This window comes from Enhydra lutris, unplaced genomic scaffold (genome assembly GCF_002288905.1).
Source record: "Enhydra lutris kenyoni isolate GAN:26980312 unplaced genomic scaffold, ASM228890v2 scaffoldscaffold74, whole genome shotgun sequence".
In the NCBI taxonomy this organism is placed as follows: domain Eukaryota; kingdom Metazoa; phylum Chordata; class Mammalia; order Carnivora; family Mustelidae; genus Enhydra; species Enhydra lutris.
The window spans coordinates 5,547,708-5,572,617 of NW_019154158.1; the positions used below are offsets into that span (position 1 = coordinate 5,547,708).

Sequence of the window (24,910 nt, forward strand, 5' to 3'; positions counted from 1 at the left end):
GAAATCAATTGAGAATGTCTAAACTTAATAAATCAGTATATTACTTAGAATTACTTAGAAATAACAGTATATTACTTAGAAATATAGAGGTTGATACCAGAAGAAATAGGTAAAAGTTGAAAGCATTTACCTCTGAGGAGCAGCAATGAAGCGTGGGGAACTGCTGTTTTTTATTTTTAAGCTTTTGAGTATTAATGGAACATTTAACTGTGTGTGTGTGTGTGTGTGTGTGTGTGTGTGTATTATTTTCATTTACAAAATTAAAAATCATTTATTTTTAAACAAGGAAGAAACATCATCAAAAATAGCTGGCAAACAGAGAAGAAAGCAAAATGAAATATTTATTAAAAGTACCAGAGTAGAAAAAAAAAAGTACCATAGTACAAATAAAGATAAAGAAGTCCATATATTTCTAAATAGTCCTCAAGCAACAGTGTTATCATAGCCCAGAACTATTCATTTACATAAAGAAATAATATCAAAACAAGTTGAATTATTTTCTGTTTACTCTGTTTAACAGGCAAAGAAGAATGATGTATTTTGGAAATATTCTCATCAAAAAATTCTTAAAATAGTAAAAATTCCTCAAGGAATAAGCTTTGGATATCTGGACTATAAACATGTTAGTTCCTAATAAGGATTACTGAGACACTAATTATCAATTTCGGACTTTCGTCTTCTTCGAGAGCAATCAAACCAGTTTTCTTTAGACGGCCTGGGCTGGTTTGGGCCAAGACCTAGTCAGTATGTAGTCTGACAGTGATGTAGGTAAATAGGAGAGAGGAATGAAAAAAAACTGAGAATCCCAACCAGCTGAGTATCGAGTGCGGGGATACACAGACGTCAAAGCATGTTCCATGCAGTCAGTGACCAGGTTCAGGTTTGTGCTACATTTCAACAGCTCTTGTTTGACGCCACTGTAATCTGTATACAAACAGAGAAATGGTGGTCAGCCATCTTATTCCTTGCGTTTTTTTTTAAAAAGATCTTATTTATTTATTTGAGAGAGAGAGAGAGCATGAGCAGGGAAGAGGGACAGAGATAGATGGAGAATCAGGCTCCCCACTGAGCAGGGAGCCTGACACAAGGGCTCGATCCCAAGACCCTGAGATCATGCCCTAAGCCAAAGGCAGATACTTCACCAACTGAGCCACCCAGGTGCCCCAATCTTATTCCTTGTATTTTAGGGGTGCCTAGATGGCTCAATGGGTTAAAGCCTCTGCCTTCAGCTCAGGTCATGATCCCAGCAGGGTCCTGGGATCGAGCCCTGCATTGGGTTCTCTGCTCAGCAGGGAGCCTGCTTCCCTCCGTCTCTCTCTGCCTGCTTCTCTGCCTACTTGTGATCTCTGTCTGTCAAATAAATAAATAAAATCTTTATTCCTTATATTTTAAGGTTAAGACCCTGCTATACAGCCACAGAAATCTAACGACATTTGATTTCTACAAGGATTAGGCTGTAGATCTATGCTTCCCAGTGACAGCCATTAGCCAAATGTAGCTACTGAAGACCTAAAATATAGCTAGTATGACTAAAAACTGAATTTTTAAATTTTAATTAATTTTCATTTTAAAACTCAAATCTATTTCTGGAAAACATTTTAGTATTTTTGGAGTTGTCCATGGATCAGAATAATTTACAGTGTTATCCGATAGAAATAATAATGAGACCCACATATGTAATCTTAAATTTTCTAGTTGCCACTTAAAAAAAAAGAAAACAGGGGGCACCTGGGTGGTTCAGATGGTTGGGCAGCTGCCTTCAGTTTGGGTCATAATCCCAGGGTCCTGGGATCGAGACTCAAATCAGGCTTCCTGCTCAGCAGGAAGCTTACTTCTCCCTCTCCCACTCCCCCCTTGTATTCCTCTCTCGCTGTTTCTTTCTCTGTCCAATAAAATAATAAATAAAAATCTTTTCAAAAAATAAATTTAAAAAAATTTTAAAGTTAAAAAAAAGGAAACACATGAGGAGCGCCTGGGTGGCTCAGTGGATTAAAGCCTCTGCCTTCGGCTCAGGTCATGATCCCAGGGTCCTGGGATCGAGCCCCGCATCTGGATCGAGCCTGCTCCCCCCTCTCTCTCTGCCTGCCTCTCTGCCTACTTATGGACTCCGTCTGTCAAATAATTAAATAAAATCTTCAAAAAAAAAAAAAAAGGAAACACATGAAATTAATTAATTTTAATAATACAGTTATTTTGGGCGCCTGGGTGGCTCATTGGGTTAAAGCCTCTGCCTTCAGCTCCGGTCATGGCCTCAGGATCCTGGGATCGAGCCCCGCATCGGGCTCTCTGCTCAGCGGGGAGCCTGCTTCCTCCTCTCTCTCTGCCTCTCTGCCTACTTGTAATCTCTGTCTGCCAAATAAATAAATAAAATCTTAAAAAAATATATTTAGGGGCACCTGGGTGGCTCAGTGGGTTAAAGCCTCTGCCTTCAACTCAGGTCATGATCTCAGAGTCCTGGGATCGAGCCCCACATCGGGCTCTCTGCTCAGCATGGAGCCTGCTTCCTCCTCTCTCTCTGCCTGCTTCTCTGCCTACTTGTGATCTCCGTCTGTCAAATAAATAAATAAAATCTTTAAAAAAAAAAATTTAATCCTCCATATCCAAAATACTACCATTTCAGTATTTATTATCATTGTGAAATTATTAATAAGGTAATTTATATTCTTATAAATAATGCTCCAGCAACTCTAAATTTTCTTAATCTACAGATGAAGTATTTCCTAGGAAAATTTAGCATCCAAGTTAAGATATACTATAAGTATAAAATATACACCAATTTTAAAGGACCAATAAGAAAAAGAATAAAAAATACCTTATTAACAACTTTATATTGATAATAACTCTTTGAACAATTCCAATTCCTTTTATATTCTTTTCTTTAAAGATTTTATTTATTTGTCAGAGAAAGAGCATGACAGAGCATGACCACAAGCAATAGGAGCGGCAGGGCAACTCAGGACTCAATCCCAGGACCCTGGGATCATGACCTGAGCTGAAGGCAGACACTTAACCAATGAGCCACCCAGGCATCCCTTAACTACTTTTTTTTTTTTTTTAAGATTTTATTTTTATTTATTTGACAGACAGAGATCATAAGTAGGCAGAGAGGCAGGCAAAGAGAGGAAAGGAAGCAGGTTCCCTGCTGAGGAGAGAGCCCGATGCGGGGCTCGATCCCAGGACCCTGGGATCATGACCTGAGCGGAAGGCAGAGGCTTAACCCACTGAGCCACCCAGGCACCCCTCCCTTAACTACTTTTAAATCATGACAGACATATATATATATATATATACATATATATGTATATATATATATATATATATATATATATATATCCTTTTGTATCTATATGTACTTATATGTATAGTCACTACAATAAATTCTACTTTCCTCTTAATTTCTATTGTCAAACTCTATGTACCCAGATGGGAAAAAAATTCCCTAATACAGTTTAAAACCTTAGACAGGGAAGAGTTTATAACTACAGCTGGCCCTCTGCCATGTTGGGAACGATATTTCCCTAGCTTGCTATGAGTTCTGAGAGGCTCAGGCACTGTTTTGTGCCAGCTTTTTTCTTGATTCAATTTTTCTCCCCTCTGCTAATCGTGACCCTCTTAGGCCTGATGCACCCAGAAGACAGTGCTGGAGGTCGAGAGTCTTCTGTCTGCACCTCTGTCTGCCTTCTTTTCTCTGGACTACAGTATCACTCAAAGCCAGTGCCCAGGCTGCTGGGACCCACCCATCACAGGGTCCCTCTGTGAAAGGGGAGCTGCTCCCTTTGGCCTTGGCAAGCTGCTGACTCCTTTGTGTGAAGAAAAACCATCGCTTCCCCCAGGAAGATGGAACCCCACACCAAGGTGAATGACGTACTCCTATGAAGAAGGCTGCTTTACCTCTACCCCCAAACTGCCTCCTCTTCCAGGTCATAAGAATGCCATTCTTACAGACATTGAACCATCTCACTCCCAGAAGGCTCCTGAAGGCTGCACTTGGGGTCCAGTCTCTGGGCTCGGCCAATAAAGCCTTGCAAACCTGGCCTTCACCTAGTCTTCTCTACCCACAGACACCTTCCCTCCCCTAACAATAAGGCATGGAGTTTGTGCCTGGGCCCTTTGTTACTAAAGGGGCAGACGATACTGAAGGCTGTACTTCAGTTGTGCAGGCCTCCCACACCAGTCCTGCCAGACTACAGAAGGGCACACCCCTCTCAAGACCCAGAGGTTCTGGGCCTCTAGCCATGTAATGCCTCCCTAGTAACATAGATGGCCCAGCCCATACGTATCAGGGCAGAATGAGCACTGGCCCTAGGCTGTCCATACAACCTCTTCCTCAGCCATGAAAGCCATCACCAAGCCAACCACGAGGGCCATGGGACCTTACCCAACACCTCCTATCCTGCGAAGGCTTTGTTTAAGGAGTTTTGTTCTCAGAGGACCTGCCCATCTTCACCATTCTTCACCAACCCTCTTTTCCCCTTCTCAGGCAAGGTTAGCCATTATCTTAGGCAAAGAAAAGCTCACGGGCATCAAAAAACTTCTGTCCATAGGCTTCTTTAACATGTTCAAGGACTTCTTCCCAGGCTTGCTTGAGTTTCTCCAGGCATCGCTGCAACTCTGTCATTCCGGTTCTGAAGTAGCCAGGCTCATCTATGCTAATTTTCACCCCAAAATGTTGAAGCTCACGCCTGAAAATACAAACCCTGGAGTTAACTCTTTTTTTTTTTTTTAAAGATTTTATTTATTTCTTTGACACAGAGAGAGACAGATCACAAGTAGGCAGAGAGGCAGGCAGAGAGAGAGGGAGAAGCAGGGTCCCTGCTGAGCAGAGAGCCTGATGTGGGGCTCGATCCCAGGACCCCGAGATCATGACCTGAGCTGAAGGCAGAGGCTTAAACCACTGAGCCACCCAGGCGCCCCAGAAGTTAACTCTTTTGATTGAAAGACACGATTTCAGTGCTCTCATGGAGGAAAACAAAACCAAACAAGTTTTTAAAAACATCTCTACTGAATATTTTGAAGGATAAAGAAACGGAGAGGAAAAGGAAAAAAAAATGTTTTTCATTTCCTAGGTCCAACAATGGGGACATGATTATACAAACTACCAGAACCGCTCAATTCTACATCCACTCTTTCCACAGAGTCATGAAGTCCCTACCCTGTTTTAGATAGGGGAGCCATGAAGGACACAAGGAAGAACAAAGAAAGTTAGCATTTTTACAGCAGCTACTGTGCTAAGCATCTTACGTGCACAATCTCAGAAAATTAAGACTCAGTTGCTTGCCTCAAAAGCTCACAATGAGGGGCACCTGGGTGGCTCAGTGGGTTAAAGCCTCTGCCTTCGGCTCAGGTTATGATCCCAGGGTCCTGGGATCAAGCCTCTTATTGGGCTTTCTGCTCGGCAGGGAGCCTGCTTCCTCCCCTCTCCCTCTCTGCCTGCCTCTCTGCCTACTTGTGATCTCTGTCTGTCAAATAAATAAATTTAAAAAAAATCTTTAAAAAAAAAAAGCTCACAATGAGTGAGTCTGACAAGTAAGCAAATCATTGTTAACACAACTCAAAAGAATTATAGGGGCGCCTGGGTGATTCAGAGGGTTGAGCATCTGCCTTCGGCTCAGGTTGTGATGCCAACGGAGCAGGGAGCCTGCATCTCCCTCTCCCTCTGCTGCTACCCCTGCTTGTGCTCTCTTCTCTCTTTCTCTCTCTCTGTCAAATCAATAAACAAATAACCTTTAAAAAAAAAGGAATTATAGGGGTGCCTGGGTGGCTCAGTGGGTTAAGCCTCTGCCTTCGGCTCAGGTCATGGTCTCAGGGTCCTGGGATCGAGCCCCGCATCAGGCTCTCTGCTCAGCAGGGAGCCTGCTTCCCTTCCTCTCTCTCTGCCTGCTTCTCTGCCTACTTGTGATCTCTGTCAAATAAATAAATAAAATCTTAAAAAAAAAAAAAGGAATTATAAAGGAGAGATATTCAAGGGGCTACATAAGTAGAGAGGAGGAGGCAGACAGTTTCTGAGGGAGTCAAGGAAGGCTTCAATGAGGAGAGACTGTTCCCTTGAGCCTTGAAGGATAAAGAGGAAATTTCTGAGTGATGAAAGGGGAAGAACAGAATACCAGATAGTGGGAACTGGACCTGCAAAAGCATGGACCTGTGAAGAATTACCATATATTCAAAGACTACAAAAGACCGTTAATGGAATCCGAGGTGGACATGAAAATTACAAGTCATTGGTCGTTCCAGAATATTCAGGTTAGTTCAACAAAGAGTGCCAGAATCCTTACCGGGGGCTGGGTATGTACCAAGCACTGTGCTAAGTACTGCCTTCACCAAGTGAAATAAGATGGCATTGCGTACCATGGGAGAAGTATAGTCTAGGTGTTTGGGGACAGTGATGAGGGGTGTTCCCTAATCTGGAGGTTGAAGTGGCCTCACTGAAAAAGGTGAAGCCCAAGCTGATTTCAAGGAGAAATGTTTGAAATAATTGGTCCATAAGAAGGTAAAACACATAGCATCATGACCCCCTAAAGCTCTGAGTGGTTCTCAAAGTGTGGTCCCCGGATAAATGGCAACATCAGCATCTGGGAGCCTGTTAGAAATACAAATTACTGGGCTCTAGTCCAGATTTATTAAGTCAGGAAGTCTGGGGGTGAGACCTGACAATCTGTGTGCATAAGCCATCCAGGCTCTGAGGCAACCTAGAGGTTAAAAACTACTTTTCTAAAGGAAAAGCCTCCCTTATCAAAGCAAAATCTAAAACTTTCCATGGTAGAGCCTCAGAGAAAGACTGTCCTGGTGGCTGTGTGTGCTGGCAAAGAGAGAGGGCTGTGTAAGCCCATGGTGCCTCTGACCTAGAATTTCACTTCCCCTTGCGGCTTCCCCACCGTGATTCCCATCACACCGTGAGATCTGCGTTCCCTCTGAAAGTCCAGCTCATGTGTGGGCCAGAACTTCCTTTCCCTGTTCAGCCTTAGCACAATTAGAGCACACTGGAATTTTTTCTAAAAGAATTCATGATTTGAACATTGGGAGGCCATTCTTTGCTCTTGGTCTGAGAATGAGTCAAGGGGTCTGAGACACCAGTGAAATACACGCAGCAGCCCCATAGAGGCAGACAGAAGGTAAATTAGGCTGGAAGCCAAGCAAGGTGCCTGTCCCATGGTGACAACTCACATGACTTCAATTATTTCCCTATTCCCTTCCTAGGCAGATAATACAGTATGCGTATTATAAGAGATACTTACTGGTCATGGCACATGATAAGCTAAATAATGGCCCCCAAAGATACTGGGTCCTAATCCCTGGAACCCATGTGGCACCCTGCAGTTGTGATTAAATTAAGGATCTTGAGACGGGAGATTATGCTAGATAATCTGGGTGTGCAATCACAACTACCTTTTTTTAAAGATTTTATTTATTTATTCGAGAGAGAGAGAGAGATAGCAAGAGAGAGCATAAGCAAGGAGGAAAGGGAGAAGCAGACTCCCTGCTGAGCAGGGAGACCAATGTGGATTCTGCCCCAGGACCCTGCAATCATGACCTGAGCCAAAGGCAGACGCTTAACCAACTGAGCCACCCAGGTGCCCGCAATCACAACTATCTTTATAAGAGAGACAGAGGCATATTTGAAGGCCCACAGAGGAAGAGAAGGCAATGTGACCTCGGAGGCGGAGACTGGAGTGATGTAGCAACAAGCCAAGGAATGCTGACAGCCCATAGAAGCTGGAAGAGGCATGGAACAGATTCTCCCCTAGAGCCTTCAGAAGGAACCTGGCCCTGTCAACAACTTGATTTGGGCCCAGTAACACTGATTTCAGACTTTGGCCTCCAGAACTGTGAGGGAATAAATATGTGTTGTTTTCAGACACTCCAAATTATAGCAGCCACAGGACACTGGCTGGCTCAGTCGGCAGAGCACGCGACTCTTGATCTTGGGGCTGTGAGTTCAAGCCCCACATTGGGTGTGGAAATTACTTAAAAAAATAAAATCTTAAAAAAAAAAAAAAAAGAGGGGCGCCTGGGTAGCTCAGTGTGTTAAAGCCTCTGCCTTCAGCTCAGGTCATGATCCCGGGGTCATGGGATCAAGCCCCGAGCCCCGCGCCAGGCTCTCTGCTCAGTGGGGAGCCTGCTTCCCTTCCTCTCTCTCTGCCTGCCTCTCTGCCTACTTGTGATCTCTCTGTGTCAAATAAATAAATAAAATCTTTAAAAAAATTTTTTTTAATTAAAAAAAAAAGAATTACAGCAGCCATAGGAAGCTAATACATGGTGCCTAAAATAGTCACAGCTCATTTCCAAGAATGAAACTGCCCTAAAGTCAGTTCCTGCTTAACGGGGAGTCTGTGTGGCAATATTTTGTGCCATGTGACTATCCCATCATGTCCCCAGCTAACTGGACCAGAGAGGGTACCTGCTGGGAGGAGAGAGCCCTGCTTAGCCTTGGAGAGTGGCTCTGTCTATTACTACCTGTGTTATGACCATAGCGACCTACTAATCTCTGCCCCTGTTTCCTCACACACACACTAAGGATAAAAATAAGACCTTCCTCATTGGGTTGCTATGAAAATTAAATGACTTGTTAGATGTGAAGTACTCACAACAGTGCCCGGCACGTAATAAAGCACATGAAAATGTCACAGAATAGGTCACCTGGCACACACAGAAAATAAACAAAGCTAACAGAGTCCTCCCTCTTAGGAATGAAAAGGTAAAGGGAAATATAAAAAGGAAGCAGCTGACAGAGCGACACAAGCCTGAAACAGTGCCTGAAAAAAAGCCAGGAGGTAGGCCCAGCGCCATAATGGGCCATGGCGGGCGAACGGAAGGTCTAAGAAAAGAAGTGCTTAGATAAAGAAAAGAGATACAGAGTAAAGCAGATGAGTGCCCAGAGACAAAGAGAGTCACCATGGAGAGACAAGGACAAGCTCACTGTAAGGAGGAAAGAAGACAGTCATCTTCTCTTCAGAAATGAAATTTTTTAAAAAGATTTTATGTATTTACTTGACACAGAGAGTACAAGCAGGGGGAGCAGCAGGCAGAGAGAGAAGCAGACTCCCTGCTGAGCAGGGGGGCCGATGTGGGGCTTGATCCCAGGACCCTGGGATAAGACGCTTAACCGTGTGAGTCACCCAGGTGCCCTGAGAAATGAAATTTTATCAAGGCTAAATCTTGAGAATTAAAGTGTGATGTGGTGGAAGGAAACAAAGACCTACAGTCAAAACACAGTTCTGCCAAATCCGAGTTGCGGCAAGTGAACTTTGGGAAAGAGACTTAAATTGGAGCCTCAATTTCCTATATAAAACAAACTAGTAATAATATCTATAAATCAAGATTTTTGGAGTAATGAAATAAAATAATGTAGGCAAAAGCAATTAGCACAGTGCCTATGACATATTTGTTGCTTTTGTTTTAACTTAAGAGCGTTACCTCAGAATATCTGAAAAGGCTTCTACTCCATACTTGGAGCTACAGTAGATTCCTCCAAAGGAAGCAATTCTTCCCAGAATGCTGGAGACATTAACAATCCTCCCACGTGCTCTCCTCACCAAGGGAAGCATGCTCAAGGTCAACTCAATCAAACCAATGAGGTTCACTTTGAAGACATCCATATAGGTTTCCATCTTCAGCCACTCGATGTAGCAGTGTGGGTGGAAGATGCCTGCATTGTTGACCAGGCCCCAGAGTCCTAAAACAGTCAAAGCAGAAGATCAGTTTCAGACAAAACTGACAATTTACCTTAATCTGTCTTCCGGCTGACAGCAACTAAAAATGTTAGACAAAATATATTTTTTAATGTTCTTTTTTTTTTTTAAAGATTATTTACTTATTTATTTATTTGATAGAGAGAGGGAACACAAGCAGGGGAGCAGCAGAGGGAGAGGGAGAAGCAGGCTTCCTGCCGAGCAGGGAACCCGATGCGCGGCTCAATCCCAGGACCCTGGGATCATGACCTGAGCCGAAGCCGACACTTAATGACTAAGCCACCCAGGCGCCCCTATATTTTTTAATGTTCTTAAATCCAGCACCCCTATTTTTTTTAATGTTCTTAAATCCATCAGTTAACAAGAAAGTAGGGGAAGGTCAGGGCAAAAACTAAGAAAAGGCAGGAATCCAGAGACAATAAAGAGAACATTGGTGCCGGCTTTTGATTTGAGGGTATTTGCCAACCAGTGTGAATTTGAATTTCAATATTTATAGCCTCAAAAAAATACACAATAAGATATGAAGTCCAGGACCCACCTAAGGTAGGGATTCTAATAAAAAATACTTTCTTCATTAAACTGGGATCTTTAATGGCTATGCTATCCGTATAAGGGTGAGACAGAAAGTCCTTCCAAAGGACTGAAAGTAACACTGTCCACCTTGAACTTTGCTGTTGTGGGGAGGGAGCAAGAATCATCCCTACCAACCCTGAGGAATCATTACTACAAGCCATTTCTCATCAGAGTTTGCAGCCCAATTCCCACTATCTGGATGGTCCAAAAATGTCAAGCCAAGAATTAAGTTCAAGGTGGTCAAGGCTTCCGAGCACCCCTGGCACATGATAGAAGCAAACATGGATCCTCTCTGGAAAAAATCTTTATATCAGGCGTCAGGGAATCACCAGAGTTACTAAGAAAAATTGTAGTTCATGGTCATAAATCAAAATATGGAAGGAAGCAAAACACCAAATGCAAGAACCAACAGAATCAAAAGAAGCAAAAAAAGACTCACAAAGACATTAGATACCAGAAGTATAAGACATATCATATAAAATATGTATGCTAAATATAACGTAATTTTTTTTAAAGATTTCATTTATTTATTAATTTGTCAGAGAGAGAGGGCACAAAAGCAGGGAAATTGGCAGGGGGAGAGGGAGAAGCAGACTCCCCGCTGAGCAGGGACCCTCCTTCCCCTGCCCCTCTATGTAGGACTCAATTCCAGGACCCTGGGATCAGGACCTGAGCCAAAGACAGAAGCTTAACCAACTGAGCCACCCAGGTGCCCAGGAATGACTCTATTTTAAACGGTAGCCAAGGGAAGAAGATCAGTTTCTTAAGAATACCTTGAAAAGGGACGCCTGGGTGGCTCAGTTGGTTGGACGACTGCCTTCGGCTCAGGCCGTGATCCTGGAGTTCCGGGATCGAGTCCCGCATCGGGCTCCCGGCTCCGCGGGGAGTCTGCTTCTCTCTCTGACCTTCTCCTCACTCATGCTCTCTCTCACTGTCTCTCTCTCAAATAAATAAATAAAATCTTTAAAAAAAAAAAAAAGAATACCTTGAAAATTCTTTAAACATAAACATAAAGAACTATGGTTATAAATACTCCACTGGCAAGATGAGATAATAGCTTCAAATCTATTTGGCTCATTTTTCAAGGTAAACATTGTTAAGGAAATGAAACACCACTGAAGATCACAACTATCCTTCAAATGAGAAAGCCTTTTAGGCCCTACTTTGGGGTATTACATGTAGAGAGAAAACTTTAACAACTTCATGCCCAAGTAAATGAAAGGAGAAACTACTTCTCCTTACCTCTGTCCCTGACACGCTCCCTCACCCACTGGGTGGCTGCCGATATGCTCTCTGTCTTGGTGACGTCCAGGATCACTGTCTCCAGCCTGTCTGACGTCTGGTCTCTCAGCTGCTGGGCCCCCTCCTCCGTCAGACACGCGGCCAGCACCATCAACCCTCGCAGGTCCAGCTGCCGAGCCAGCAGGTTCCCGAAGCCCGAGTCACAGCCCGTGATGAAGACGTACTTGTCTTGGAGGTGGCTCACCACCTGCCTCTCCCGGTACCAGCGCAGGAGGAAGTAGAGGCCCACGAGGGCTGCCAGGCACAGCCACATGGTGAGGGGACTCCCTTCTGCTTCAAAAGAAAGAGACCAGCTTTCATTCCCTTCTGTCCTTTTCTCTTTAACCAGTTATCTACTGAGGATATGCTATGTGCCAGACACTGCTCCTGGGGCTGGGGACTCCACAGTCACCAATACTCCGGGAGCCATAGTCCAGAGAGGGCATCAGAGGTAACGGGACGAGTGCCATGCAGTGTGGCCAGTGTCATAACAACAAACAAACAGTCTGACGAGGCTGCAAACAAGTGGGACTTGAGGCCTAACAAGTTAGAAATGGCTTCACAGGGATCAGTGTTTTGGCAACTACTTCCTGTAAGATAGCTAAGAGTTCAAGAAGCAGACCCAGATGAAGAACATCCCAGGCAGCCACAGCGTGTATTTGAAGGAAGTGGTGGGCAGCATGACTTCCCGATGCCTACAAGCACTTCAGCATGGTGTGCCACAGAGCATACAGAGGACACAGATGCCCAGACCAGGGCGTTCCTTCTGGGCCACACTAAGGAATCTGGACGTTATCTTACAGGCAACCAGAGTGTGCTGTTATCGGGAGGTATTACACTGAGGAGTAGGATGGACAGATTTAGCTTGAGAGATCTGTACCACAGCGCGAGTGGAAGGTATATTTAACAGGGCTGTGAGGAAGGCAAAGACGTGGGTTAAGAGACCCAACTGTTTGGGGGAGATACTGCAGCCAAGGCAGTTTGTAAATAAAGACCAATCAGATGCGTTGTTGAAATGAATGTTCAGAGAGGCCTACATTTCTTCATGTAGTTCTAGAGAAACAGCCACCATTTGGGGGCAACCTATAGTGTTGGGTGCAGTAACATATGATTCATAAGGACGTAAGACACCATCACAGATGGGCATGAGCCCACCAGCACATCATAAGGGCTGCACCTGACACCTGCGTGAGGTGAATCTATGCCATTCACACTCTTTGGCTTGGCATTCAGGCCATCGAGGTGCTCTGGCCCTTGACTTACTCCTTAGGCTTCTTTTTTTGCCACATCCCTCTTGCACGCACTCTTTAGTCATAGCAGCTTCCAGTACCCCACACAGTACAGGCCTTTTGTGGCCCAGTACACAATGCTCTCAACAATCCCTTCTTTCCCAGTCCTCATCCATTTGGCCAATAACACTCATCCATTAATACTCAGCTGAACGATCATTTTGATTCAACAAACAACAATTCAACACCTACTATGAGTCAGACACAATGTTAGGCACGGATAAACAACAGTAAATCCAACAAGGTTCCATTATTCATTGAATTTACCATCTAAGGGTGAAGGCCAACAAGAAAACAAAACAATGGAACAGAATTAAGGACAAGATGCTGCTGGAGCACTCTAGGAGATCTGAGGTTTCTGGAGAGAGAGTAAATAGAAGTTGAGATCTAAAGGATAATAAAATAATCGTAATAATAGCTAACAACAACAATAGCCTAACACTTGCTGTGTACCAGGCTCTTTTCTAAGCAGTTCCCATATACGAACTCACTGAATTCTCACAACAGCACTCTAAGGCAGATCCTGTCGTATCCCTGTGTCAGGTTCAAATGCCAAAACATTCAGGCATGTGAGTGATTTGGTGGGGAAAATACCACGAAAAGATAAAGGGGAGAGTGCAGGAGTAGGTGGTGATGCAGGTCTGCTAGCCTCTGAAAGGAGAAAGAGGAGGGAGGATTTGAGAGGAGGCTCCTTAACATATAGGACCCTCAGAAAGTCTCAGCCAGGCAAATGGGGGTGCCTTTGAGCTGAGAATGTCCAGTAGAACCCTGCACTGGGCAGAACTGGCTGGGTTCCATTGCTGCCACCACGCTCTGTCACTAGCTAGGGGTGCCCAGGAGAAGCGTGCCTCAGTATACAGGCCATCGCAGATCCAAAAACAATAGCTGGGGGCTGTGAGTCAACTTCACTCCTCAAAGCAGATTCTCTTGAAAAGACATCTGAGCAATACACCAACACAACCGCCGCATTATTTTATAGATGAGCACTGAGAGATGAAGTATAGCTCAGGGCAAAGCAGGGGGAGAGGGGCCCAGGCAGAAGACTTTTGGACCCCTCTTAACCTGACCCCTGATCTAACAAAAGGGACCACTCCCCCCCCAACCCCCTCCCCACATCCCAGCTGCAGCCTGTACTTGAGAGTATCATGACGTCACACTGCTTCCTCCGACTTGTAGACTATGAAGCCCTTGCGGGCCCAGGCTATGGATTCCTCTGCAGCTGGCACAGTGAAGGGTATACAGCCGGGGCTGTGTGGTTGGATAAATGCTGTTAGATAGATAAATGAAACAAAAATATCCGGGGGGGGGGGGCAACGGGAGAAAAGAATAACAGGACGAATTAGCCAGAGAAGTAGTAGAAAGAAAGTCAAAGGAAGCTAAGGGAAGAGGGGCTTAATGAGGATCAGCTCTCAACACGGAGCTCCACTGGATACTGGCAGGTTACTGGTGATTTAAACAGGACTCTTAGGGAATTAGTAAAAACCAGCCAGCAGTGGGCGAATGAACTGGACTAGAGGGCAGAAGTAGAGCCAAGTAGAGACTCCTTTTAAAAGAGTCTGGGAAGGAGAGGAAAGAAGGCAGTAGCTACAAGAGAATGAAGGGTTGTGATGCTGTGATTTATAAATAAAAATATATATGTGGTCTTCGTCCATTTCCCCGCACAATGCTTAAAACACTTAGAATTTCCTAAGGGAGGAGAACAAAGCTGTCTTATTATGTTAATGAGGCTACCTTGGGGCCACTCCTAAGGATGAGGGAACCAACAATGTGATCAGAGAGTTGGAATGAGTCCCACCCACCGCTCTACCTCTGGGAAGGAGAGAGGGACTGGAGATTGAGTCCAATCACTAAAGGTCAATGATTTAAATCAATCATGCCTAGCTTCCATAAAAACTTCCATTAAAAAAGCTTCCACAAAAACAAAAAAGAATGGGGTTCAGAGAGCTTCTGGGTTGGTGAACACATGGAGACTAGGGAGAGCTGCATGCTTGGAGGGGGCTTGCAACTCTGTGTCCCTTCCCTACATCTTGCCCTGCGCATCTCTTCCATCTGGCTGTTCCTGAGTTATATCCTTTTATAATAAACCAGAAATCTAGCACAAAAAATATTTCCGTGAGTTGATTTTTTTTAAATTCCAGTAGAGTTAACTTATAGTGGAACATCAGTTTCAGGTGTACAATATAGTGATTTGACAATTCTACACATTACTCAGTGCTCATCATGATAAATGTGCTCTTGGCCCCTTCACTCCTTCCGCCCCCCCCCCACCCCCCTCCCCTGGAGACCTCCAGTTTGTTCTGTAGAGTTAAGCATTTCTGTGAGTTCTGTGAGGGCCTTTAGCAAATTAATAGAACCCAAAAAGGGAATCATTGGAACTTCCAATGATCTTGGAACTTCCAATGTGTAGCCTGTCAGTCAGAAGTACCGATGATAAGCTGGGCTGGTGGCTGGCATCTGTAGTAGGGGCTGAGGATGGGGTGGGGGGTGGGGGAGGGGGGCAGTCTTGCAGGATTGAACCTTTCACCTGTGGGATCTGATGCTATCTCCGGTAGATAGTGTTGACGTGGGAAACAAAGGCAGAAGAAAAATTATTAAATTTTCTTACTACTTACAGCCCATTGACAGGCGGAGTGACATTCCTCTAGGAACTCAGCTGCCTGGATGCTGACAGTTCATTAAGGCCAAAAGGCAATTTCAGCCTGACCTCCAGGACCCTGTAAGTCTACTTAAACATATAAAAATTCCGGGGCATCTGGGTGGCTCAGTTGGTTGGGTGACTGCCTTCGGCTCGGGTCATGGTCCTGGAGTCCTGGAGTCCTGGAGTCGTGGGATCAAGTTCCACATTGGGCTCCCAGCTCCACAGGGAGTCTGCTTCTCCCTCTGACCTTCTCCTCTCTCATGCTCACTCTCCCTCTCTCTCTCTCTCAAATAAATAAATAAATAAAATCTTAAAAAAATTTCTTTCAAAAACTTCCCTTATCTCTGCTCCCCAAGATACATGTTGGCAATCATCCCCCAAGCCTATGACCCACTGATAAACATCTAAAGGGTCTCATAATTAAGGTTTTACTAGACAGTAATAAATGACCTTTTCCCAACAATAGCTATTGCCCCTCAAGGTCCTGGAAACCCTGCTTCCAAAATTCCTTAGAGACTTACGCTATCCCTAGCCCCTTCCCAACTTTAGTATTCCCTCCCTCTCCCCACTTCCTTTTTTCCCCTCTCCCTCCACCTCCCCATGATCTCTCTCCCATTCCCAACTTTCCTTCTCCAACCTGAGAGCTTTCCATTCTCTAGCCAGATGCTTCTGGCTCTCCTCCGCACCCGCATTCTGCATTCTCCAGTGTGCTATAGTAACAGGGCTTCCTCCTGCCTGTTTATTGACTAAGAGTCACTTCCTGATGTTAATCAAAGATGAAAATCCATTTCCCCCATCACAGAGCAGCTCAGGCCGCGCAGCCTTCCAGGGTCTTGCATACCCAGCAGCAAGAGGACTGCACTCATGGAAGAGACATGCCAGGCCAGAGAGACTCTCCGTGTACCAAACCTGAACATGAATCAAATTCCCTAAATATGCCTTGAGTACTTCAAAGAGCAAACCCCAAGTGGCCTGCTTGTTTTTATAACCATTCATCTGCAAAAGCCGTGCAATCCCTTATGTTTCTGCCTTTGACCCAGGAGATTTATAAGTTTATACTGTTTCTTGATTTAGCACCTCTAGACATTTTCTGACTTCCTGTCCATCAACTGAACTTAGCTTTCTCACACCGTATTGTCTCTTTCCTTCTCATCCACAGGACACCACCTGGTTAATTTTCTTTAAGGAGTTTTGAAGTTGAACTCAGAAAACACCTTCATAATCGTAATGCATAAATTAAGATCTACTCTTTACTTCAGGCCGGACCCTCGCCACCCTTGGTCTTCATCATCGTTTGAAACTGCTCTCCCACAAAGATCTTGAAAGCTGAAACTGCCCTCTCTGACTACAGCCCCTTCGTATCTCTCCCCCTCCTTCCCTCACCTCTCCCTGTCTCCTTCCTCCTACAGCACCCTCCCTTTGCTCAGTCTCATATTATTACGGTCCTCTTATGGCTTCATTTGCCTCCTTATTCAGTGTAGGTCCTGGGGCCAGCCACTTGAGGGGTGTTTTACTGGTGTCCCAAAGCCTTTACTATCCACATTCCCTCATTGCCAGCTGCCAAGTGGCACTAGAGAAAGGCTAGAAAACAAACCAGCGATTTCCACAGCAAATCAATAATACCCCATCTCGGCTGGACTTCGCTGACACAAGGCAGACCTTCTGTTTGCCTCCATCTGACCCTCCCCTCGTGTGTTCCCAATAAGACCCATTCCAAATCTCCAACCTTCTCAACTTCCCAGCCTCATGTTCATAGGGCTCTCCTTCCACAGATGAGCTGACCTCTTGCCTCCCTGCCAAAATCCAGATAAGCTCTATTGTTGGGTCCCCCAATAATGGGTCCGTGATTAAAGGAGCGAAATTGATATAAAGCGAAGGTCAAGCAAAGCTTTATTTCGCGCCAAGCATCAAGAATCAAACCAAACGTTCGGGGCCACACCTCTTACAAGAGAGGGCGACCCCTCTCTCCCTTACAGACTAACTTTTACAGAGCAAAGGCCATGTGGTTGGGCCTGGCCACACACAGGTGGCCAATGAAATTGTAACACACAGAGAAAGCTGCACAGTCATGCTAGGTGACCAACTGAATTACAATTTACCCTAGTAGACAGTTGAACCAGCCTATCACCTTGGTCAGAATTGGCGCCCAAAAGGTGCCCAAAGGGTGGGGCCCATACTCCTTGGTAGCTAGGAGACAGTATGCGCCCCCACTGATTGAATACCTCCACCTGGCCTGACCCACCCTTGTACTTGGACTTTGTTACCTGGGACTGGTTTCCGGGACTTGTTTTTAAGTAAGTTCCCCTGGGGGGGGGGGCAGGGTCAATTTAAGTTTTACTGCATAAACAACAAAATGGCAGTTCAACCGGGGTGGGGCCGCTCTGGCTGAATAGACCCTTACACTACCTTATCATCCTCATTTCTAAACCAACAGCCTGCACAGTCTAATTCATACCCACATTTTGTCTCTCATTTTAGGAGCTGCCATGTCCACTGAGGACATCCTTGCTTTAAATGTCTCTATATTGTCTGTCCTCTGGGCTGCCTCTTTTGTCTTTCCTCCTCCCTAAGACCATCCTACCCTGCCACCCTCCAAATGACAACCTCTCTTACCCCATATGGTCAAAATATTCAAAGAACATATGCACAGGTCCCCTATTGTCTCCCTGCCCATGCGTTCTCAACCCCTTGTACTCTACCTCCCATCCCCATCCATCTCCGGAAACTCAGGGCTCACCAACGACCAAGGAGACAATCCTTAAGGCCTTTTATCTCTCCTCCTCAGATATCACCACTATAGCTAGCACTTTCCTTTTTCTAGTAATTTTATCTGGTTCTCAAATTCCAACTGGATCTTGGATGAAGGAGGAGATTGCTTTCTGACCATGCCATGCCCTTGCTGGAGCCTATCCATGACCCCATCACCCACAGATAAAGTTAAAACTCCTCAGCTTGGCACATAATCGTAATAGTGAACAGTAATTTAGAACTTTCCTTGTACCAGGCACTGTTCAAAACAACATAAACACACATACAACCTCACAACGTACATGTAAGCATTATGCCTACTTTTCAGATGAGGACACTGAGGCACAAATTAAGGCAAAAATGAAATGAAATGCCCAAAGTCAAACAGATAGTGAGTAGTAGAGACAGGATCAAATCACCACACCATACTATCTCTCCCCTAGAAGACTTCCCATGGTCCGGCTCTGGCCTACTTTTTCCACCTAAGCTCCCTGCTCTCACAGTCGGAAGCCATCACCTGCTCCATTTTGACCACCCAATTTTGGGAACACGTTCCTCCCTTGACTTCTGAGATACTCCACTCTCCTGGTTCTCCTGCTTCCATCACAGCGCCCCTTCCCTTCTGTAAGGGCCTATTCAGCCGAGCGGCCCCACCCTGGTTGAACTGCCATTTTGTTGTAAAACTTAAATTGACTCCCCCCTCCCTCCGCCCCCCAGGGGAACTTACTTAAAAGCAAGTCCCGGAAACCAGTACAAGGGTGGGTCAGGCCAGATGGAGGTATTCAATCAGTGGGGGCGCATACTGTCTCCTAGCTACCAAGGAGTATGGGCCCTGCCCTTTGGGCACCTTTTGGGCCAATTCTGAACTAGGTGATAGGCTGGTTCAAATGTCTACTAGGGTAAATTGTAATTCAGTTGGTCGCCTAGCATCACTGTGGAGTTTCCTGTGTGTGTTACAATTTCATTGGCCACCTGTGTGTGGCCAGGCCCAACCACATGGCCTTTGCTCTATAAAAGTTAGTCTGGAAAGCAGGGAGGGGTCGTCCTCTCTGTAGGGGCTGCCCCGACCAGTCTGTTTGGCGGTCAGTTTGATTCCTGATGCTTGGCGCGAAATAAAGCTTTGCTTGACTTTCACTTTGTATCAGTCTCGCTCCTTTAATCACGGACCCATTATTGGGGTACCCAATTTTGGGGGGACCCAACACTTCCACCTAGTCTGCTCCTCCTCTCCTTCCTACACCTAAGTATAAAGATTCCCCAGTGTTCTGTCCCAGAATCCCTCCCTGATTGTTCCTCACTCTCTCCTTGGCCATCTCGTCTCCTCTTAAGGTTCCAACTCACACCTCCACACAGCTGCCCAGATCTGTATCCCCAACCTGACCATTTCCTGAGGCTTTGTCCTATAGTTTTAATTTCCTGAAGTACTCTCCAGCCAGACGTTTAGCTAGACACTCAGTATACCCACGGCAGATTCATCATCTTATCTCCTAAAAGTGCTTCTCCTCTAGTATTCCCAATTTCTATTTGTATTACATTTTAGTCTTAACACTCTGACACTTCCTCTTCCCGGCCCAATGCATTCTTTGAGGAAATGAGGCTGTAGAGTCAGGCTCGGTTGTGTCCAGAGCACCTGTCCCCTCCTCTTCATTCCTACAGCCACATCCATTGTTCAATCAAGCCTTCAACACTCAGTGCCTGTTGCCTGGCCTATCATATACGCCTTCTCACTATCCCTACAGGATCAGTCCCTTCCCCTCTCATCTACATGGTGCTGTCTGCTTAATTTTCCCAAAGCACAGCTCTGCTGATGTTACTACCTGAAAAGCATTCAACCTACTAAAAATAATCTAAAACTTCAGTTGGGTGTACAAGGCCCTCCATTATTCCTAGTGTCAGATTCTCTCAAAAGTTTTACATGCACATTCACAGCCACTAACCACCAAGCAAATGACCTCCCTAAGACTAGAACATCAAAAAAAGCACAAAGAGGATGACTAACTCAAAAATCGTGAACCTAAGATTGTAACCTGTGGATCTCTCAGAGATTAAGCAAAAAAAGTCATGACCTGTGAATACCAAACAAAGGATCAACAAAAGCTATGAAACCACAGACCCAGAATTGTGCATTTAGTTAAGGCCCCACACCAGGGCTTAATACCTAATTTAACTACAGTTTCAACATAGCCCATAAATATAGTCTTTTTTTTTTTTTTAGGATTTTATTTATTTGAGAGACAGAGACCACAAGTAGGCAGAGAGGCAGGCAGAAAGAGAAAGGAGGAAGCAAGCTTGCTGCTGAACAGGGAACCCGATGCGGGGCTCAATCCCAAGACCTGGGATCATGACCCGAGCCGAAGGCAGAGGCCTTAACCCACTTAGCCACCCAGGCGCCCCATAAATATAGTCTTAATCAGGAATTTGTTGATGGGCACCTATGAGTCGGCCACATGGGCCCTCTCCATCCTCCAAAGAAGACAGGATGATCTTCATGGTAAGACCCCCAGCTTTCCCCCTAAGCGAAAGCAACCTTGCCTAGAATAATCCTTTTCTTTTGCTAATAACTTTCTTGCCCCACCCTCCTTCCTATAAAAACCTTCCATTTTGCACAGCTCTTCTGAGCTCCCCTCTACTTGCTAGATGGGATGATGCCTGATTCATGAATCATTTAATAAAGCCAATTAGATCTTTAAATTTATTTATTGAATTTTGTTTGTTAACAGCTGCAAAAACTACAGAATAGTAGCTGAGTGGCGATGATGCCTTAATTTTTATGACATCTCAAAAAAAAACAAAAACAAAACTTTTTTTTAACACATCTCTCACTTAAACTGAGGGTCTGATCAGAAGGGGGGAATGTTGAAAACCACAGGCCCCATATGGAGTCACTTATGTTAAGGCCCCATGTCAGTAAACCACGATTTAATACCTAAGCTAACTACAATTTCAACTTCTCCAGGAATGTAACCTTTCAGCAGCCAAAATGGAATTTCCTGGTCATCACTAGGAGATAATCGTCCATAGACTCTTTCTCCCTTAGGAGGAGGGCAACCTTGCCTAAAGAATGCATTCCTTGTTAACAAATTTCTTCTTCTTTTGTTTTTTTAACGCCCTCCTTGTGCCTTTAAAAACCTTTCTTTTTCCAAGCTTAGTGCAGCTCCCCTCTCCTTGCTAGATGGGATACTGCCCGATCCATGAATCATTTAACAGAGTCAATTAGATCCTCAAATTTACTCAGTTGAGTTTTGTTTTTTAACACAATCAAGTTGGAAAACTCACTGTTTTCTCAAACCTGCCAGTGGATTTCTTGCTCTGGGGTTTTGCTCTTGCGATTTCCTCTACTTGTTCACTGAAACAGACATTTATTAAATAGCAACCATGTGCCAAGCCCCGGCTAAGTGCAGAGGATACAAAGATGAATAGAGGGGCATCTGGGTGGCTCAGTGGGTTAAAGCCTCTGCCTTCGGCTCAGGTCACGATCCTAGGGTCCTGGGATTGAGCCCCGCATCGGGCTCTCTGCTCAGCGGGGATCCTGCTTCCTCCTCTCTCTGTCTCTGCCTGCCTCTCTGCCTACTTGTCTGTCAAATAAATAAATAAAATCTAAAAAAAAAAAAAAAAAGATAAATAGAACAGTGACAGTCCTTAAGAAGCTCACAGAACTAGGAGGGGAAATAGAAATAGAAATAAAATTATTAAGAAAATGTGGAGAGGGTGCCTGTGTGGCTCAATTGGTTAAGGGACTGCCTTTGGCTCAGGTCATGATCCTTGAGTCCTGGGATCGAGTCCCACATCGGGCTCCCTGCTTGGCAGGGAGTCTGCTTCTCATGTTCTCGCTCTCTCTCTCAAACTAATTAATTAATTAATTAATTTTTTAAAAAAAGAAAATGTGGAGAGAACAGCAAGAGAAAGCACCTATCACGCCAAAGGTTTAAGGGCAGAATAGAATTCGAGGTGAACAGAAGCTCAGCACACTAAGCAGAAGGACAAGAAATATACCTCAGGCCGCCAGAATAGGATGAGAGAAGGCAGAGAGGTCTGTAAGGCTAGAGGCCATGGAGTAGCCACAGATGATGCTGGGAAAGTAAGTAAGGACCTGATCAGGAAAGTCCTTGGATGGCATGCTAAACAATGTAGATTATGCCCTACAGTTTCTCATCCATACATTTAATAAACATTTAGCTTATTAAACTAAACATAAACTAATTAAACAGTTGTTTAATTAATGCAGTGTCATCCACTGCATTAGGTGATCGCCCCTCATTCACTGCTGGTGAAAATGTAAAATGGTACAGTAGCTTTGGCACCTTGAAAACATTATGCTCAGTGAAAGAAGTCAGTTGCAAAAGACCACATACTGTATGATTCAATTTATAAGAAATTTCTGGAATAGGCAAATCTATAGAAACAAAGAGTAGGTGAGTAGTTGCCTAGGGTTGGGTTCAAGGAGTTGAGGGAAAATGGGAGGTGATGGCTAAAGAGTAAGAGAAGTCTTTTTAGGGTAATAAAAATATTCTAAAATTGATTTTGGTGATGATCCCACAACTTGTGAATATATTAAGAGTTACTGAATTGTAAACTTTAAATGTATGAATTGTATATGTGAATTATATTTCAAGAAAACTTTTTAAAAAGTAAAATAAACAATAGATATAATAAATATGTTAGAAGAGGATATGCACTTTGTTAAAAAGAAAAAGAGCAGAATAAGGGGGACCAAGAGGGCTGGAGGGAGGACGGTTTACAGCATTAAATATAGTTGTCAGAGTAGGCCTCACTGAGAAAGAAACATCTGAACAAAGACATGCAGGAGGTGAAAGAGTTGATCATGCAGTGGGTATGAGGAAGAAGGGAGCAATTAGAAATATACAAGAGGCAGATGCCCTAGGACCTAGTGATTGGATGGGGTGGGGGGTCCTAGGATGATTTCCAGTTTCAAATCCCTGAAATGCAAGGATGGTTCAACATATATAGAAAATTCTAGAGGTGGGTTTGGAGCTAAGGGGAAAAAAAGAAAGAAAGAAAATCCTAGATTCCACCAAGAAACCCCTGGAACTAATAAACAAATTCAGTAAAACTGCAGCATAAAAAATCAACCTACAAAAATCAGTTGCATTTCAATATAATAATAATGAACTACCTGAAAAAGAAATAAAGAAAGCAAACCCACTTACATTAGTATCAAAAACAACAAAATACTTGGGAATAAATAAATTTAACCAAAGAGGTGAAAGATCTGTACAATGAAAACTATAAGACTTTGATGAAAAAAATAGAATACACAAATAAATGGAAAGATATCCCATGTTTATGGATCAGAAGAATTAATATTGTCGGGGCTCAGTTGGAAGAGCATGAAACTCTTGGTCTCTGGGTCAGGAGTACAAGCCCCACACTGGGTGCAGAGATTACTTAAATCAAAAAATGTTTTTAAAAAAAGGACTCATATTGTTAAATGTCCATACTACCCAGAGCCACCTGCAACTCAAATGCAATCCTATCAAAATTCCAATGGCATTTTTCATGAAATAGAAAAAACAACCCTAACATTCTTAGGGAAGCACAAGAGACCCTAAATAGCCAATTTAATACCAAGAAAGAAGAACAAAGCTGGAGGCATCACACTTCCTGATTTCAAACTATACTACACAGCTATAGTAATTAAAGAGGTATGTTACTGGCATAAACACACACACACACACACACACACACACACACACACACACACACCCCAAGGGAACAGAATCAAGAGCCTACAAACAAACCCACATATTCAGTCAACGTACATATAGGAGCCAGAAAAGACAAGAAATAATAAATGCTGGCAAGGATGGGGAACAACCTGAAGGAGACTGGAAGGAGAAAAGGGAAAGCCTGGGAGAAGTTTCAGGGAGATAAGCAGTACTGAGGGCTGGGTTCCGCTTAGGAAGCATCTTCACTGAGCTACCTCCTTGGGCAGGAGATACTTGAGTCCAAACATGACTCTGTAGGAAACACCTACAGAGCCTTTTCTTTACCAACAGCGCAGTCATTGGCCCATTCTGCCTTGGAGACTTGGTCCTGAGATTATCTCCATGAACTACACAGGTCATCTGGCCATTTCCCAGCCTGAGATTTCCTTCCTCCTTTCCCCATTTAGAGTGAGCTCTTTCCCAAGGGAAGGTTATTTATATTTGTGGATGGGGCAATATAAGTACAAGGGGAAAAGGAGAAGCTAGGGGAATAGGAAACAAAGGTATAAAGGGGTGTAGGGAAGTGGAACACATCTAGGGGCTCTAAGAGGAAGTGAAGATGGCTTAATCTCCACCTAAACACCCACTAGGGTGTCCCTCCTTTGTTCCTCCCTCCCCATTATCAGTCTCCAGATCCCACCCTCCAGCCCAGGTCTCAGTGACAGGGCCCCTTTGGAGCCCCAGGAATTGACCTCTCTGGTTGTCTTGGAATCTGAGGCAAATACAGGGTCCCTAGCCACTGGCATGGATATTAGAAATATAAATCATATATAATATGATTTAGTATCATAATATATGAACTACTGTCCCTGATTGGTTTCTCTACAACCAGGAAACCCAAAAGAAACTAGTTATGATACTCATCATCTATCCCTCAGTAGAGCAATCATAAACACCTGACACAGGTGTGAGAAGGAGGGAAGACTGGCAATCCTCAATGTTAGGCTCTCTCTGCTAAACTGGGCTTCC

General features: G+C 44.3%; 1 protein-coding gene across 2 annotated transcripts in view; it reads right to left on the bottom strand.

Moving 5' to 3' along the window:
* Positions 1–380: 380 nt before the first annotated feature.
* The window catches only part of LOC111160200 (hydroxysteroid 17-beta dehydrogenase 6), a 37,233-nt gene continuing 12,703 nt past the window's right edge, over positions 381–24,910 (bottom strand). Inside the window, exons 2-5 of one of the 2 annotated variants that reach the window (XM_022523106.1) lie at positions 11,502–11,831; positions 9,412–9,670; positions 4,519–4,682; positions 381–924 (exon numbers count right to left, since the gene is read on the bottom strand). In XM_022523106.1, the coding sequence (XP_022378814.1) occupies positions 707–924; positions 4,519–4,682; positions 9,412–9,670; positions 11,502–11,814 (954 nt within the window). In that variant the 5' untranslated portion in view covers positions 11,815–11,831 and the 3' untranslated portion in view covers positions 381–706. Of the gene's footprint in view, positions 925–4,518; positions 4,683–9,411; positions 9,671–11,501; positions 11,835–24,910 lie in introns of both variants that reach the window. The other variant, XM_022523107.1, reaches the window with a different exon arrangement.